Source organism: Ailuropoda melanoleuca, chromosome 12 (genome assembly GCF_002007445.2).
Source record: "Ailuropoda melanoleuca isolate Jingjing chromosome 12, ASM200744v2, whole genome shotgun sequence".
NCBI lineage: Eukaryota > Metazoa > Chordata > Mammalia > Carnivora > Ursidae > Ailuropoda > Ailuropoda melanoleuca.
Genome location: NC_048229.1, coordinates 53,182,569 through 53,199,639, shown reverse-complemented (window position 1 = coordinate 53,199,639; position 17,071 = coordinate 53,182,569). Strand labels below are relative to the sequence as shown.

Genomic DNA, 17,071 nt, shown 5'->3' with positions numbered 1-17,071 from the left:
CCCTCGCTGGAGTATGTTTTTGCTGTAAACCCTCCCCTCCCCGACCACCGAAAATTTCCCACGAAGTAACGCACGTCCGTGGTTCCACCTCTCCGACGCAAAATGGAGACGCGAACACCGACAGTGTTGGCGGGCCTCGGGCACAGGGAGGTGTCTCTTCCTCATTCGGGATTGAGACTCATCCTGATTTTTCATTTTGAGATGAAACATGCGGGATTAAAACGAGAAGGTAAAACCTCAAAAATACTTTTTTTAGCTACTTGGCCTCTCGAATCAGAGACAAGGAAAGTGCTAACGCGACGACAAGGCTGGAGTCCACATCAGCCTCATTATCTAGGCAAATGTCCTCGAACTTTTGAAGGCCACTTGTCCAAAAGGGGGCCCGTGCGGGAGCGGGGGCTAGGGGCGCCCTCCTGTCCGTTCGGGGCTCCCCTCACTGCCCGCAAGCGACTGTGGCGCTCCCTCCCCCACTTCCGCCCACTCTCTCCAATCTCCGACTCAGCGAAGTGCAGGCTTGTAATTCAGGACAAGTGTGACACCTACCTGTGAAAGGGGGGAACCGTCCCCTAGCCGGTCCCGCTGCCCCAGCCTCGCTGCTGCGCGGGGATCTACGGGGCCGCCTACCACCCGCACTGTCGCTGCTGGAACATTTACTAATTTAATCAAATCCAACGAAGAGATCAATGCCCAATTTCGAAGGGGTGGGGAAAACAGTGACTGGGGAAAGCCTTCTCCTTTGGCATCCCCTAAGCTCCCCGCCCGCATTAGCCCACAGCACCTTTGAAATAGTAATAAGGGCTAAATCCGGCATAAAATCGAACTCATTAGCAAAGTTCACCAGCTGATTGCTTTGCATAAAACACGACACTGATTGGAAGTAATTAGGTTAAGCGATGGAGCTCGGGTGGTGCGTGTCTCTAGCAGGCTTTGCCATCTCTTCTCCCTTCTGGGCACACACTTGGATCTCTCTCCTCCTTCCTCCAGGGTCCAATCTCCCCCAAGCAGCCCGAATCAGTGATCCAAATCTGCATTCCCGGCAGGGCCAGGGTCCCCGGGGCTTGCAGCCTAATTATGGTTTCCCCCTGGCACACTGAGGTTCTGTGGAACCTTTCATTCCCCACTTCGGAAAAAAAGAAAAAAAAAGTTGCAGTTTCCACCTTTTGTCCAAGGCGATGGACAGTTTATTGAGGCTTCTAAAAAGTAATGAGTGGCTCTGATTATGTTAAAATCTCTTTTAATTAAATATTTTGCATTTTACAAAGGCGGCTGCAGTTTCTTTTACTTTTTAAATCTAAGAGTATAACCTGTTTCCTTTCTGTGATAATACTTTAGCTCATACCCAGAAAAATCAATAGGTGTAAAAAATTAAATTAAACTTGTATTTTTAAACTATGAAACAGTTTCGGGGGAAACACAAATGTATATACTTATATTACAAAAAAAACATTAAATGCCTGTACAGGTGTCTTAATTTCATAATTTACTTCAAAGATATGGAATTATCAATTTAAATACAAAAATGCTACATTAAATATACAGAATAAGATTTAATACAAATCCTTTTTTAATTTTTTCTTTCGGTTGGTTAAGACATTTTTGTGTGGGGAGATGTTTACATGTGTATGTCGTCCATCTCCACGAACTATAAACTTTTTAATAGGAGGGGTAGTTTTGTTTCTCTCTCTTGTTGATGGAAAAATAACTGCCAAGGCCATGTTTTTTAATAAATTAGGAAAGTCCGGGACCGACGCAGCCCGCGTTAAATGTCGGACATACCTTTCTTCAATTCATAGGGAGAGTCTTTGCACAGGTCTAGCTGAGACTGGCTCCGCAACATTTTCGGGTCTTTAGCCAAAGCGTCCGCTCGATTCAACACGGTCTGGTTTAATCCATTGAAATGCGAGCCCGGACCGGTTGTGGGGCCTGGCCCTGGCCCTGGGTGGCCGTGAAGGTGTCCGAAGGAGCCATAGTTCGTGTAGCCGGGATAGAAGGGAGCCGTGTAGTAGAGAGGCCGGGACAGCACCGTCCCGCCTGGGAAGGGACACTGCGCCGAGGGCGAGCGCGATGGCGCCGGGGCCGGCGACGCGCGGCTGCCTCCTAGGGCTTGCCCCGCTACCGGCCCGGGGCACGGTGGGCACGGAGAGCCTTCGCTCCCGCCGCCCCCGTCCTTGACCTTGTCCGAAGATGTAGCGATCTCTGCCAGAGACCACAGTTTGGGCTTGGCGAGCACCGCCTGCGGCGGCGGCGGTGGCGGAGAGTGTATGACCGAGGGCCCGCCGGGACCGGGGGGCAGCTCTCCCGCGGTTGGGTGCGGGCCCGGAGCCGGCGCGCCCGAGGTAGTGAGGGGCCGGGTCCTCGGCCAGCCGCGCTGCCGCTGGCCCGGCCGGGGAGGGCCCGCCGGCGCGGGGGGCCCCGGGCAGCGCGTCAAGGCGGCCCTCGGATGGCGGCTCCTTAAAATCCGAGTCGCTGAGGCTGCCCTCCGTCTCCTTGCCGGCGGGGGTGGGCGGCCCCTGCAGCCGTTCGCAGCCCGAAGCCGCCTTCTGCTCCGCTCCTCCTGCGGGCGAAACCCCAGGCCGTCAGGGGCGCGGAGGCCGCGCGGCGGGGCTCAGGTCCCCGCCCGCAAAGGCAGAGACCCTGGCCCCCAGCTTCCAGGCCCCCCTTTTCCTTCTTACTCCCGCTCCAACACACCCTTTCCCGCGTCCACCAACCTGCTTCGGGGCCCTCGGAGTCACCCTTGTCCTCCTGCTTCTGGGGCTCATCCTCGTCGTTCTTCTCCAGATCAATGTTCTCCTCCTCCTCCTCGTCCTCGCTGCGGTTCCGCGGCGTCCACGTCATCTTGTTCTCCTTCTTGAGGCGCCGGCGCGCGTTGGCGAACCAGGTGGACACCTGGGTGAGGGTCATCTTGGTGATGATGGCCAGCATGATCTTCTCGCCCTTGGTGGGGTAGGGGTTCTTGCGATGCTCGTTCAGCCAGGCCTTGAGCGTGGCGGTGGCGTCTCGTGTGGCGTTCTTCCGGTACGCGGGGTCCCCGTAGGGGTAAGAGCCCAGGGGCGCCGCGTATGGGTGGTACCCCAGGGAGCCTGCCATGCCCGGTGTATGATCGTAGGGAGAGCCCTGCAACGAACAGGCAGAGAGAAGGTGAGAGTGGGCCGTGGTCCCCAGTACCACCTAGACGACCGAAGCACACTTTCCCTGCGCCCAGGGGTCCGCGAGCTGCGAGGCCCAAACTCTGACTTCCCCTGGGGTAAGGCTGGCGGGCTCAGACCCTGGGGCAGCTCCTCCTCCTCCTTCTCGGTAGGCAGCGGGGGCGCCAACTCCTGGTTCCCGTTCTTCGGGTTCGCCTGAAGCCGTCCTGGCCTCAGCAGCACCCCGTGGGCCCCCGCCTGCCTGGGCAAGTCCGCCCCCCAGGCGCAGATCCGGCCACCTCGGCCAGGCCCTGCACCCAGACAGAGGCCTGGGCAGCGGCGGCGACTCGGCACTTCGTGCCCGGGTGGCTGCACGTTAGGCGCAAGGGGAAAGAGCAAGGGAAGTCAAGGCATTTCCCCCCCACCACAGAAAAAAGCAAAGGAAAAGCTAAGCCTTGTCTGGGCACTCCCACCCCTCCAAAAATGTTACCCCAAACCGAAGCCACGGCGCTTTTCCAGAAAGTGCACCCGGCCGAAAAATCCCGGATGCACCGCAGCTCGGCCGACTTTTCAGAAATTTAATACCTCCAAATCGGATTGCGAAGATAGGATTACGGATTTGCAACATTTTGGAGGACTAATTAAAGGCGAGGCCAAACACATTTACATAGACTTAGCACGCTTCTGCTCAGATTTCTGGTCCATTTTTTTTGAACTACTTTTCCGAAATGGCAAAACCAAAAAAATAAAATAAAATTTGCAGGGCGGCCTGGACCTCACGTTTGAACCAAATGTTGCTCTTTAATTGCAGCGACCTCTCCCCAAAAAATCCTCTCCTCCAGCTCAGCGACCCAAGCAGGACGCAGCTCTGCTCTACGAGCAACTAGTGAGCCCGAGGCCCGGGCGAAGCCGTGCAAGACAGTCGCCCAAGTTTGCAGGGGCCGCGAAGCTTGGCGGGGGCGGCTCGCGGTGGCGCCAAGGCCCGTGTCCTCCGCAGCCCCCGTCCGCCCCGCGCGGCCCCAGCTGCCCTTGCCCGCCGCGGCTCCCTCTCACTCACCACGTACGACGAGAAGGCGGCGGCGGCGGCTGCCGCGGGGTCGGCACCGTACTGGAGGTGCGAGTTGTAGCCCGGCGAGGGCGCCGTGAAGGCGGTGGAGCCGGCGTAGGGCGAGAATGCGGAGCCCGACGACGAGCGGCCGAGCTCATCCGTGCGGGGCCCCGAGATGACGCTGGTGCTGTATGCCGGGCACGAGTAGAGCGCCAGCGAGGCGGACGGTTGGTACAAGTAGCCCTGCGGGTAGGACATGGCCACACACGGGCATGAGGCGCGCCGCGCCGCGGCCGCCAACGAGCCGGGCGGCGCCCTGCGAGGGCGAGCGGGCGGGCACCTGGCCTCCGGCTGCCCCCGGCTGCCGCTTCTCGGGCCCCGGCTCCCGGACTCTGGCCCGCGGCGCCTTCTCGCTGGCTTCCCGCGCGCCTCCGGCTGCGACTGCCGAGCCCTCTCCTCTGCGCGCCTTGCTCTCCCCGGCTGGGTTTCCCCCCCCCCTTGCTGCTTTCTCTTTTTCCCCCTCGTTCTTTGCACTGGGGGGCTCTGCTTTTGGCTTCGCAAAGGTCCTGCCAAGATGCTAAGTTGGAAATTGAGGATTCTGACGCCTTGTGCGCGCCTGAAGCTCCTCCTTCCCGGGGTGTAGTCGGTGGGAGGACTGGCAGGAACCTCTGGGCGGCCGCAGCCAACCCGGCCGCCAGGCGCGCCTCGCCCTCTCCCTCTTCCTCCCCGGCTCCCTCTCCCGCTCGCTGGCGCTCCCGTCGCCCCTCCCTCGCGCCCGCCTCTCCTCCCCGGCCCTCCTCTCCACCCTCCTCTTTTTCTCCCCCCCCTCTCTCTCTCAGACTCTCGAGCGCCGGCCCCAGGATGACAATCACATCCCAGGCGCGCCGATCTCTTCCAACTTTCCTTCCCTGCTAAGTCGGGGTGGCGTGACGGTTCCGACACAAGGCGGGCCCTGGTGGCGAGTCCGGTCGCTCCGAAGCACAAAGGTAGCGAGGCGGCGGACTGGGCGCCGGCGAACGCTCTGTTCTGTGCTTGCCACAGTAAATCGCGGAGTTAGCGGATTTCTAGTTCCGCAAGAGGCTGGGCTCCCAAGCGGACCGTCGCCTACCCGCCCTGGCTTCTCCCCCGAGCCAGGGAGCCGGAGAGGGAGTTGGAGACCTGGAATAAAGGTCCCTGGGAGAGACGGAGGGATGCCCTCGTTCGGGGCGCAGGGAGGCCGAGATGACTGTCCCTCTCCGCCAGCAGCAGCAGGTGGGCGAGAGATGAGCCTTGGACATCTGCACATCTCCGGCCTCGCTTCCACCAACTCCCAGCCAAACGGCGAGGGAGGGGCGGGGCCCGGGACTACAGGGATAGCCTTTCTCTAGAGGAGAGGTAATGGGCAAGAGCTGCCATAGGAAGAAGCAGCTGTGCCGGAGTAGGTCTGGGGACCCCCTTCGCCCCCGCCATCCCTCGCCGCCTCTTCCTTGGGGCTTTCCATCCGCAGCTCCCCCTCCCAGGCTGGTGGTGGTGGTGGAGGGTGCGGGTCCCCTTCCCCTTAGCACGCACTTTAGCACCCGCCCACGCTCCATTGCAAACACGCGGCATTGCCCAACCCAACCACTGTTTGTTCAGCGAGGCGCTGGCAAGGCAAACACACACCACTGAGTCACAGGCAGAGCCCTTGCCCACGACGGCCACACAGAATACAAAACAGACCCCCCGCCGGTCTCTCCACCCGAGCCGCCACAAGCCAGACGCACTCGAACTCTGGGACAGACAGGGGCGCTGGTGAACCAAAACAGGGGCTGGCACAATGTTGGGCACTCTACTAGAGCTCAGTATTTCAGGGACTTCGTGAGCTTTTATATAAAATCGGGCCACACGCAAGCCGAAGGACAACTACACAGTTCCCCGCGATGACTTTGACAAGCAAGATACACTTTATTTCCGTAGCTCCAGTCGCCGCACACTAACCCACTCGGTAAACTCGGACGCGCTCTGCGGCGGGACTTCACGCACGCGCGCTAACCCCTCCCCTCCGTCTGCTTTCCCCTCCCCTCCGTCTGCTTTCCCCCCCGGCTCCGCCCCTAAAGCAGACATTCGACAATCTCTCGGTCAGCCCCGCCCCATCCCTCCCTGCCTCCATCTCTAATTGGAAGGTGGCCACCGCTGGCCCCGCCCCTCGGCGACGTAATCCCGCTTCCCTCCGAGTCACGGCGCCGAGGGGGTGGGGCTGGGCGGGGCGTCGGCACGCTATTGTCATGGAGACGAGAAGCTTGCGGCCGCGGAGGCGGGCACAGCCGGGTCCAGGTGGCTGCCAGCCGGCCGAGACTGAGGCGAGGCCGAGAGACCGGGACGGCCGGAGCTGGAGAGAGCGCGGATCTGGCCAGTGACGGCTTCTCGGACAGCCAAGGAGAGGTGTCCTCCCGGGCTTGGTGTAGGTCGGGTGGTCGCGGGGAGCTACCCCGCCCTGTTCCCTTAGCTCCCGCCTCTCGCGGCCCTTGTGCTCCTCAGCGCCCGCCCCCGGCTCCGCCCGCCGCCGCCGCCGCCGCCGCTGCCGCCGCGGTAGCCCCTCGCGCTAACGGTCGGCAGCGGCCCGCGCGCGCCGCCCGCCGGGGGCTCGAGCCAGCCACGAGGGAGCGTCCGCGGCCCGCGCGCTCGCGCGGCGGAGGAGAGGTGAGTCCGGGGTCCCCCGTCCCGCCGCGTTCCCGCCCGATTGCGGGCGGGCTTACTGCCCCTCGCGCCGCGTCCGAGTCCTTCGTGGACCGGATGGACGCGGCGGTGTCCCGCGCGCCTCCGGGCGCCGGGTGGGCGTGGGCCGCGTGAGTGTTGGGCGGGCCTTTCCTGATGGCACGGTCCCCGGGCGGGCGCGCGTGGGCGTGTCCCCTCCAGCCGCGCGTGGCCGCAGCACCCTCTCGGCTCTCGTCCAGGATGCTGTTTCCTGACATGGAGCCATGGAGGTTTGTGCCACCGAGAATCTGAGTCTGTCACACAGACATCCTCATTACATCATCCTGCCACTCTGGGCCGCTAGGCTATCCCCCCCGCCCTCCCCTTTTCCTTTTACTGTCTTCTTTTTGGTGTCAAGGACTGGAGAGAATCCTGAAAGATATTGAAGCATTTCGAATTTATGGTTCTGTTGCTGAGGTTGTCACCTCCGCTCTACGTCAAATTTAAGACTCATTTCTTAAGGATGTCTCTATTTTCTGCTTTATTTGCACATTGATGGCTCTGCTGCTCGGCTGGCCACGGCCGCCCGGCGTCTCAGACTTGTGTTAATATGTGAAATGGAAGAACTGGTCATTAGCAGGCAGATGGGATTCAAATAGCATCTGGCGGGGTTTCATAGCGTTCCTGTGAAAGTTTTTACGTTTTTGCTGGTAAACACGAGGTTTTTACCTTTGATCTTGGTAGTGGTGACGGTTAAGGTCCCCTCTCCCCTGCCTTTCTTCTTTATTCATCAGCTTTCCCCTTTGGGAACCTGCTTACTTGTTAAGCTGTAGTTTCACTGGTCTCTGGTCACTGAAGCTTTCTCCCCCTGCAGAGGTGGGAGCTCTCTCCCTCTCCTTCCGCATTACCAAGATGACTCCTTTTTTTGGTGGGGGTTGGGGAAGGTGGAGGTGGGGGCAGGGGAGGAGGATTTCTCTTGCATTTGTATCTTTCTCAACATTTTAACTTACACTGGGAATAGGCATGCCCGGATTGTTTTTAACGTAGGACTTTAAAAAATGGTAATTTTAAGACTTCCTAAAGGTTTATTGGTTTGTCATGTCTGCACGGATCCAGTTATGCATAACTCTTAAAACTGAAAGCTTTAAAATAAAATCCACAATTGTATTCCTAAGACATGGCTACAGAGCTTGCTCTTCGAGTTTTGGCTGTACAGTTGTCATTGTTTAAATCAAGTGCAAAAGAGGTTATTCCTGTTTATTTAGTGTAATAACTGTTTACAGTTAAAACTTTAAAGACTCATAAAAGTAGGTCTGCTGTATTTTAAAGATCTCATCATTCTTGTGGGAGAGACACAACACCGGCGCTAGGAAAGGCAACAGATTGCTTCTGTCATATCGCTTTGCTGTTTTGGAGTGTACTTAAAGGATTATGATTGATAAGGCTGTCTTGCCAGGGAATGTTGACACAGGTGTGCATCGTTATCTTAATTAAGATCCTGAGAAAATGTTGTCTATAAAATGGTGACATAAGAAGGGCGGCATATTTTTGTACAGTTTTGCTTTTGGAGAATTTAATTGCACTTGAAACCTGCCTTTGAGCTTCCAGATTTTGTGAGCACTCTGGCAACAGAAGTTTTAGAGAGAAATGGTAGTTTTATGTTAAGTGCTCTGGCATGTAGTAATACTACTTGTGGCTTTTTGGCCATGCCTTTGTCAGCTTTCTTTGTGCTCTATCTTTGTGGAGTCACGGTTACTAATTTAGAAAGAAAAGCATAAATGGGACAGTCTGTTATTAATCAAACATTTATTAGTGTTGAGAATAAATCTGTAGAGAAAGGCTCGCTTAATGTGCAGAAACAGGAATATAATAAAAAGGTAAATATATGAGAAATTTATGCCACTTTATATTTTGGAAAACCATCTCCTAGGCTGTTTTAATGATCTGAAGTAGTTTCTCTTTTCACATCATCAAGTAGCTTGGTTGTTTATGGAATGCCTTGTTTTTATTTCCAGAAATAGAAGAAAACTGTTTTATTTCTTCCAAGATATTGTGTATAAATTCGAATTATGAGCAAGTGAAGGCAGGGCATTTAGCCTCTTATTAGTTTAAGGATCTGAATCATAACCTGGGCGACCACTAAAATAATATTACTGTCCTTTACTTGAAATTTCTGAATGCAAAAACAATAGCAAGAGGGATGCTGCTGATCATATTACCCTTGGCTCACCCAGCACCTAATACCCTTTAACATAAGTATTGCATTAAGATTCCCCCCTCTCTTTGTAGCTCATGATTTCCTGGAAGCTGGCTGTCCATCAGTGGTGTATATAAGATGTGTGAGTGTTTTTCTTTAATATTAAAACTCATTGTAGAAAGAGGAAATGAAAGTGGAGGAGGCCATAGGCATATGATCGGAGAAGCCAGGTGTAGAGTCACAGCTCATTCGTGACTCCAAGGCTAATTAGCTGGCTAGAATTACATGGTAAACTAAAATCAGAGAAAGACTTATTTAGATTTGTTTGCTGAAACTAAAACAAGAGTATTAATTTTGAGATCATTGCTTTACTTATCCCCCGACGCCCCCATCAAAATTTTTCTTCTGGCAGCTAAGATCAGCATCCCTGTGCTGTTATCCATGTGTTATTTTCAAATTTTATATGCTGCGTTAAAAGAAGTGAAATAAGAATGGGGACTGATTACCTATTGTCTGTCTTAATGAATAACACCACATAATTGTTAATATAGTTTTACATTATAACTTTAGGAAAAATTTAAATGTTCTTCAGTTGATAACGTGCAAGTCAGTGAAATCATGTAGTCGTAAGTGAATTAAACATGTTCTTTAAATTAGAATTTGAAAACGGTATCATATTTTGGAATAGTGTTTTAACTCTGAGGTAGCACAGCCTTTTTCGTGTGGGAATAGCTCAATACCTGTGTGTGTTTCCCTTCAATTTCTGCATTTTATTGGCTCCTTTAATGTTAACAGCTTTTTGGTATATTTTTAGCTGTTTTATAGAGAATAATTGCTCTTAAAAGATGCAACTGCTACAACTCTAAGAACATGTAAAATCCTGGAATTGTTTTTTCCTTGTGCAGTAGTGACTAGGGTTTGCTGTCCCAGCACTACTCCGAAGCGTGATACTTGTAACTTATTTCTGCATAAATTTGCAGTATTTTTATAGGTAGAGTATACCTAAGCACCCATTTAGTTTGACAAATTAGCTTAGATGCTTCAAAATTGAAAACCAGTATATTCTAATGTAGTTCAAGTTTAAATCTTTATTAGTAAGGATGCACTTAACATTTGTTCAGGAGAAGGAAATATCATTTTCTCCTGCAGTTGTCATTTATGTAATTCATTTTTCTAGACTTTTCTCAGGCTAATGATATTCCACACCTTGATACAGCCTTTATTTGTTTATTTGGCGTAATATGGAGTGATACCTTGGAGGAAATTAGATTAGATATTCCTATCTATTATCCCAAAAGTATTTAACTAGTCTTCTGTGTTTCTTTAAACAGAATCATTTTTGTGTGTGTGTGCAGGTTATAAGTATGATGTTTCCATAATACAGTTGGATGTTTTGCTAAGTTCACTTCTGAATTATGGGGTTCCTCCAAATGTTGGCTGAAATCTGTCCTTGCATATCCCCAAGCTCATCTGCAAGTGAGTGTCTGCAGCACAATGTGTTTGTGTGTGGAATAAACCCAAAACAGCATCACTGTTGGTTTTACCAAAGTATTTATATTAGTAATAGGAACTAAGTACAGAATGTAAAGAATGCCACTGGAGGAGGCCTTTGATTATTAAAATTTTACTAAACAAAGGTTCAGTAAATAGAAAAATTTTGGATTCGTCAAAATACACTGAATAATTACTTTTTAATGCTATCATTGGGTGGTGAAATTTATAAAATCAGTGCTTTCCATAAAAGTCAAGACTGAGGTTATATTTTATAGAAGTGGATTTATTATTTAAAGGAAATAATCCGTTTATCCCAAATTACGGTTTTTGATTATTTTCATTACCAGTTCTTTTAAGAATAAATTTAATGGAAGGATCAGCTCCAGGCATGGGTACTAAACTCCTTCAATGACAAAGGGTGTATAGGTGTGTGTAAAACTTGTCACTTCGCATCAAAACAGGGCCTGCTGAATATAAGCAGATGAGAAAAAATTATTGTGCAGGATATTCGTGTTGTCTATGGGGGAGAGCAAGGAACTGGGTTTAGTGATAGAGAGTATTTTGTTAAGTAAAAAAGGTGGTTGTATGACCAAAGGAAAAAAGGCTAATTGAAACAGAAGGCAACTCTAGTTAGTCCAGTCTACAGTAGAGCAAATGCTTCTCTGTAAACTTTCCAAGGGCTGAAAGGGATTTTTAACTTAAAGATGAAGTGATATATAATTGTTTTTAAATAACACACTTGTGTTCCCCTGTCACTGATTGGGTCTTATGGAGACGGGGTTTCATGTGAGACCAGGAGCTGATGCCTTATAGCCAGTTAGAAAATACACAACAGGAATCTAAGGAAAATGTGAAGCAATGGGCAGTCTGATTTCCTCCCCGTTTGCCTTTAAGCTTCATCTCTGTTGTTGTTGCTTGCCCTTGCCGTTGCTGTTGTTGTTTTTAACCACGTGTAAAGTTGTTGAATTTAAAAGATAAGGGATTGGGTGGGGTCTTCCCCCACCTCAGGAAAAATATAGGAAAAATCTAAACATATATGCAAATTGGTTTTGTCTTATATCTGTCATCAGCCCAAATTTATTATTAAGATTCGTATTTCATGTATATTAATGATACTCAAATGTATTCAAACTAGTACTCCTTTTATATAAAATAGGTGGGAGGGTCCCCTGTTTTAAAAAAAGATATGAAGAAAACGTGTCCTTTCAACAGTACTGGGTTCTGGTTGATTAATTGAGAAGGTTGTACTAAATGTTCTCTAGTGGAAATAGCTGGAGTATGCTTTTTGAGAAATGTGTCATTCAGGAATAAAATCAATTGAAGTATTGGTAATTAAATTGTAATTCCATGAAGGAAGGAAGTGGAAGGAAAGATGAAGCTAACTGTTGCTGTTTTTCTTTTTAAGAATCTGCAGGTCATAACGAAGCTCCTGTGCTGGCTGTCGGAAGGAGGAGATTCGGAAGATAGGGAGGTAATATTATCTCTTTTAAAAGAATACTTTCCTCTGTAATCCTGGGCCTTTATTACATATAAGAACTTTATCTACCAGCCAGCAGTTTCTTTAAATGTGGGGTATGAAACGATCTGATTTTCCCGTGCTGAGTTTTGAGCTGCTGCTCCTTAGGGCTGTGGGCTGTGCCGGGAGAGCTGAGAAATCTCATCGAGGTGTACTCAGCACCCTTAAAATAGCTTCTTTCTGAGAATTAGATCTGTGATGGTGGCCTCCCCAGTTCTAGTGGACATGCTTGTTGTTGGTGGCTGATGTGCGTGCGTTCAGCATGTTGCTTGGCTGTCCCCAGTTACCTCCCAGTCTTTGTCGCCTTCTCTGGGAGCGTACTCTCTGCAGGGCGATCTACTGACAGCCTCAGCCAGACTCTGAGTGGGAGACTTGGTGCTTGACCACTGGCTTCAGAGCTCTGCCAGGGAGCGAGCTGGGCCGAGCCTGGGCTGCTCCGGAGCAGGGGCTCACACACGCATGGGTCCTTTAGGTCCCTTTCCGTGTTCCTTGCAGTCCTAGGCTACGGGGTACTACTTTCCTTTTCCTCTCATTAGGTTGGCTTGCTGCTCCCTCTGCAGCTGTCGCAGGGATTCCCATGGAATGGAGGACTCTTGTTTTCCTCTGGATGATATCTTTGATCATTTACCCGGGTGTGTTTTCATTTGCAAAAATTGAGTGTTAGTGTCCCAAGAACGACTCTAAGATTCTTGAAGGACAAAATTCACACTCAGTCGGTATCCGTAAGAAAAGCTTTTCTGTCTCCTCGTGCCATGTTGCCACATTGAATATGCAGGTGAAATTAAAAACAGAGTAAAACCCTTTTATGAAAGACCAGTGCCTGTGTCTAAGAGTATTTATATAGGCTTAAGTTCTGGAATGGTATTTATATCTATTTCTTTTTCCTTTTTAAGGAAACCAAAACATCTACTAGTCACCAAAAACATCTGCTTCCTCAACTATACCCATAGAGTGATATTAAAAGGATAATAAAGGGCTTCATGGTGTCCAATGCTATAATTCGGAAATTGGTAAGCAATGTGGTAGCTAAAGTCACGTTCTTCCATTAAAAGGGCTAGTGTGCATTTAAAAACAAAAACCTGCAGAAAAAAAGACTTTTTAATCTTTAAATCAGATGATGTTTTTGGTTAACAGAACAAGAAGGGGAAATATACCGATCTCAGATTCTTGTACTGATGCTGAGGTAAGCCGAGGAGGCCATTAAAATGTAGCCTAGAAAAACTGGTGATATCAAAGTGTGTACTTGGAAAGCAGTTTACATTCACAAAACAATTCGGTATTATGACCTTGACCAACTTCTACACTTCAGATACTTGGGTTATTACTTCAGTTTTTAAAATACACTCTATAGCTTAGGTGTAGAATGCTAGGCTATTTTTGAATTGACTGGGTCTTGCTGGTCACCTTAAAATAGGCTACAATATTACAAAGTTGAGATGTAATATGTATTAATCGTAGGAAAATATAAAATTTAATATCCGGGCAACTGAGACCTTTAAACCTACTTTAAAAGTATAATCTTGACATCTATGACACTATTTTTTGTCTTTGTTATACGGGCAGAATTATGGATATTCTACAATCCAGATGTCTTATTTATTAATTCCTTGATTAATGTAGGACTGGGAAAGGGGACAGGTGAAACTGTTTTCAGCTGAAATTTACTAATGCGGCAGCCATTGAAATTAAATGTTTGTTAACGTAATAGCGATGGCATTTTGTCCTCCTCCTCCTCGTGGTTTTGTCCAACTAGATGTTACCGTGGCAGTTGCACTGACTGTTGAGTGTTTAAATGATGACACCATTATGTGAAGTGATTTTGAAATGAGAGATTTCAGCCAAGAATTACATCTGCTCCCATCTCCTTCAAATCATACTCTCTGGCAGTACAGATTATGATTGATTTGTTTGTGACAGATTGCAGGAAACAGTCATTGATTTTTCAATATTTTACCTTAAAATTATTTACAGTTGTAACCATGGGGAGGTATTTCCATGGGCTGTCAGCCCCTGAAAGACTAGGATAATATTCCCTGCTCTCTGACAAGACAAATTACCTGTAATGAGTGCAGTAGCTGAAGGGTATACTTTTATTTTAAAATATGTCAATAACCCCAGTGACTAAACGAATATTGATTTAGCATAATGAAGCCTGAGTAATGTGAAAATGAGCTTTTTCAAGAAGCCTGGTAAAGACTTTCTTTTTAGCTGGTTGTAAGGAGCTTTTCATTCTTTTCAACTAGCTGGTGGAGATAAGGAGTTTTATATGCAGACCATCAGGAATGATAGTGTTGTTTGTGATAACAACCAGGGTCCAAATATTTTGCCTTTACTTTTATCGATTCTTTTTTCAGATCTTATTTTGAGTCTTACTCTCAGTCATAGAATTTGATTTGCTTGATCTTATCTTTAACCTACCGAGTATGTTAACAGTTTCAACATATTTTGGCTTAGAACCGCCAGTAATGAATATTAAAATATAACTATATGTACGATCGTTTGTAGATGACATAATCATTATCTTAGGACATTTCAAATGGGTTATTGTAGTATTTAATGTGCCGTATTTTATGGTAGAATAATTCCCAGTCCCTGGACATCAGATTGCTTTCAGTGGGAATGAAGATTAATTTACTTAGGCATCAGTGCATGTTTTCATTTTTGTCTGACTTCCCTTCCCTTTTTTGAATGTAATTCTCAACTTTTGGTAGATTAAGATCCCAGTACATAAGGTCCTTCAAGCAAGAGTAATAGTAGAGAAGTAGATAGCTGTATTTTATAATCCATCAAGGAGCCTGAAGACTTTGTGTCTGAGTATCTTCCTATCTAACTTGGTTAGAAGAAAACAGGGTGAACATTGCTGGTAACAGATAGCAGAAAAATAAGTATTTGAACAAGATGTCAAACCGATACTTCGTGGGAATCCAGCGTATTTTATGATAACCAATAGTTATGGCATCTTATTTAAAAAGTAGTAGGTAAAGTTCCTCTAAAAATTAAAAATGAGTTCCGATTGAAAGAAAATTCAGATGAATTTGTGAGCGCTAGTTCTCTTGTAGGACGGCATTATAAATGTTGCAATAAAATGAAAAATATAAACCTGTCTTTTAATGGAAAAAAAGGATAGACCCTAGAACAAAAAATATCCGTTTTTTTCTTCCCCAGGATTTTGCCTAAGGGTGTGACACAGATGATCTCCGTCACTCATCTTAGTTGTGTTCTGCAGTAGATTGGATGCTTTATAAAATACTGGTCCCATGGTTTCAAATGCTGTAAGAGTTCATTTCTCCATCACCCCCTTCCCCAGATTCTTTCCCTTTTTCTATAAAGAGACCTTTGTAAATAGAACTGTGAGGAATATATCATCATCATATATAAAACTGGTAGCCCACAAATTCTTCAATCATTAACTTGCTTTATAGTTGGTTTTTTTTTTTTCAGTTGATGTAGTGTCGGTACAACTTATCCATTGATAAAGGCGATATCTGTAGATATGCCTTCCAAAAAAGAAATGAATGTAGGGTTTTTTTTCCTCAATAGTTTTTTTAATAAAACATTTTTTTCCAGACAAATCTAGGCTAGTGAAAACATCTATATTGTTGTTTAGTTTACTTTGGAATTAAATAATAAATGTATTATACTCAGCACCTGTTGACCCCATCATGTAGTTTAAACCTTTGTGTTCATTATATAGTGCACGTGTACAACTACTTATCTGAAGCAAGTTTTACTAATAAATATGTAGTTAAAGGAAAGCTTTTGAAATTATTCTCTTTTGGATACAACGCCCTTTACCATATTTGCCCCCCTTGAAACAACACCCTGCCCTTGTTCTTCTTTAGGGAAAAATTATTTATATGGAGTGTTTTTAAGCCATGCAAGTCATTGCCTGGGGTTAGTTAAAACATTCATTTTTTGAAAAGAAGAAAATGCCCCCATTTAGAAAAATCTTTCTTGTATTTGTATCTATTAAGATAAACAGTTTACTTTGATACGGTACATACCAATCTACTTAGTTAATTTTTTTTCCAGAATTCATTTTGCTGTGTTTGGTCTGACCTTCTATGATAACTTAATATAGGAACAAATTAGCATATAATTCTATTTTCCATGTGACCTCAACCAGTTGCAGAATCGTACCACCACTTTTGGAGGGCAATTCACTGGTGTGTGTAGACTGTAGCAGTAAGTGTTTGCAAACGTTCGGTGCATCCTGCCCAGTGTGATAGCGAAAAGGTTTCAAAGTCAGCGGCGAGAGGAATTACTTACCCCTATTACTTACTCCTATTACTAAGGTATGAAAACAGCTCCTAAAGGTAGCATTTTTAATTAGTGTACATAATTGATTAGTGATTTGTCCTCCCCCAAGCAGAAAGCAGCATGGCGCCGTTGAGTGCGGTCGGGGAAGTCTGAGGTATTAGGGATTGATGGTGACCATGATCATGACAACTAAATGGATCTTTTTTTTTTTTTTTCTTTTAGATTCAGCTATTGGGCTTTGAAACTTCCTGTGGTCTGTTCAATCTAGATGCAAAGGACCTGGAACAGTCAAGTGCTCAAGAGGTTTACATTGTTTTGGATGTTCCTATTTATAGACAAAACTGTTTTTCCAATTCACATCCTCAGTTGTTATGCAGAAGAAGGTCATACTCTTCTTGATCATCCGTTTTATTTGAAATGATTAGTATTGTAGAGTTTCACCAAACATTTTCTGTTTGAATCAAAGTACAGAAAAAAATAAAATCAATTCTGTATGTTGACCTTTTTTCTAAAATGTCTGTATTGGATGGAATTATTGTTTATACTTGAAAAGAGGGTTCCAAAAAAAAAAAAATCCCTGTCTCTGTCATAGCGATTCTTCTAGAAGTCCAACATCATTAATATAACTATTACATTTATGGTAGAAAAAAGACTTGAATCCATTCATATATTTTACTTCTCTATATTAGACCCCTGGAACAGAACATTTCTCCTCACAAAATCTGTTCGCTCAACTCAGATACAAGAAAATGTTGCCTTAACGGGCATTTCATGTGTTA

At 47.3% G+C, this 17,071-nt stretch overlaps 2 protein-coding genes across 2 annotated transcripts; one reads left to right on the top strand and one right to left on the bottom strand.

Annotated features, from left to right (window-relative positions):
• Positions 1-1,238: 1,238 nt before the first annotated feature.
• On the bottom strand, positions 1,239-4,889 carry IRX5 (iroquois homeobox 5). The gene is given in 4 exon segments (XM_034639225.1): positions 1,239-2,336; positions 2,338-2,554; positions 2,709-3,114; positions 4,183-4,889. Coding segments are annotated over 4 exon segments (1,449 nt in total). The 5' UTR covers positions 4,432-4,889; the 3' UTR covers positions 1,239-1,759.
• CRNDE (colorectal neoplasia differentially expressed) lies at positions 4,430-16,779 on the top strand. Its single transcript, XM_034639026.1, has 5 exons — positions 4,430-4,657; positions 5,013-5,159; positions 6,367-6,831; positions 11,922-11,987; positions 16,515-16,779. Exons 1-5 carry the CDS (start codon positions 4,430-4,432, stop codon positions 16,689-16,691), a joined length of 1,083 nt encoding a protein of 360 aa, XP_034494917.1. The 3' UTR covers positions 16,692-16,779.
• The last annotated feature ends 292 nt before the right edge of the window (positions 16,780-17,071 follow it).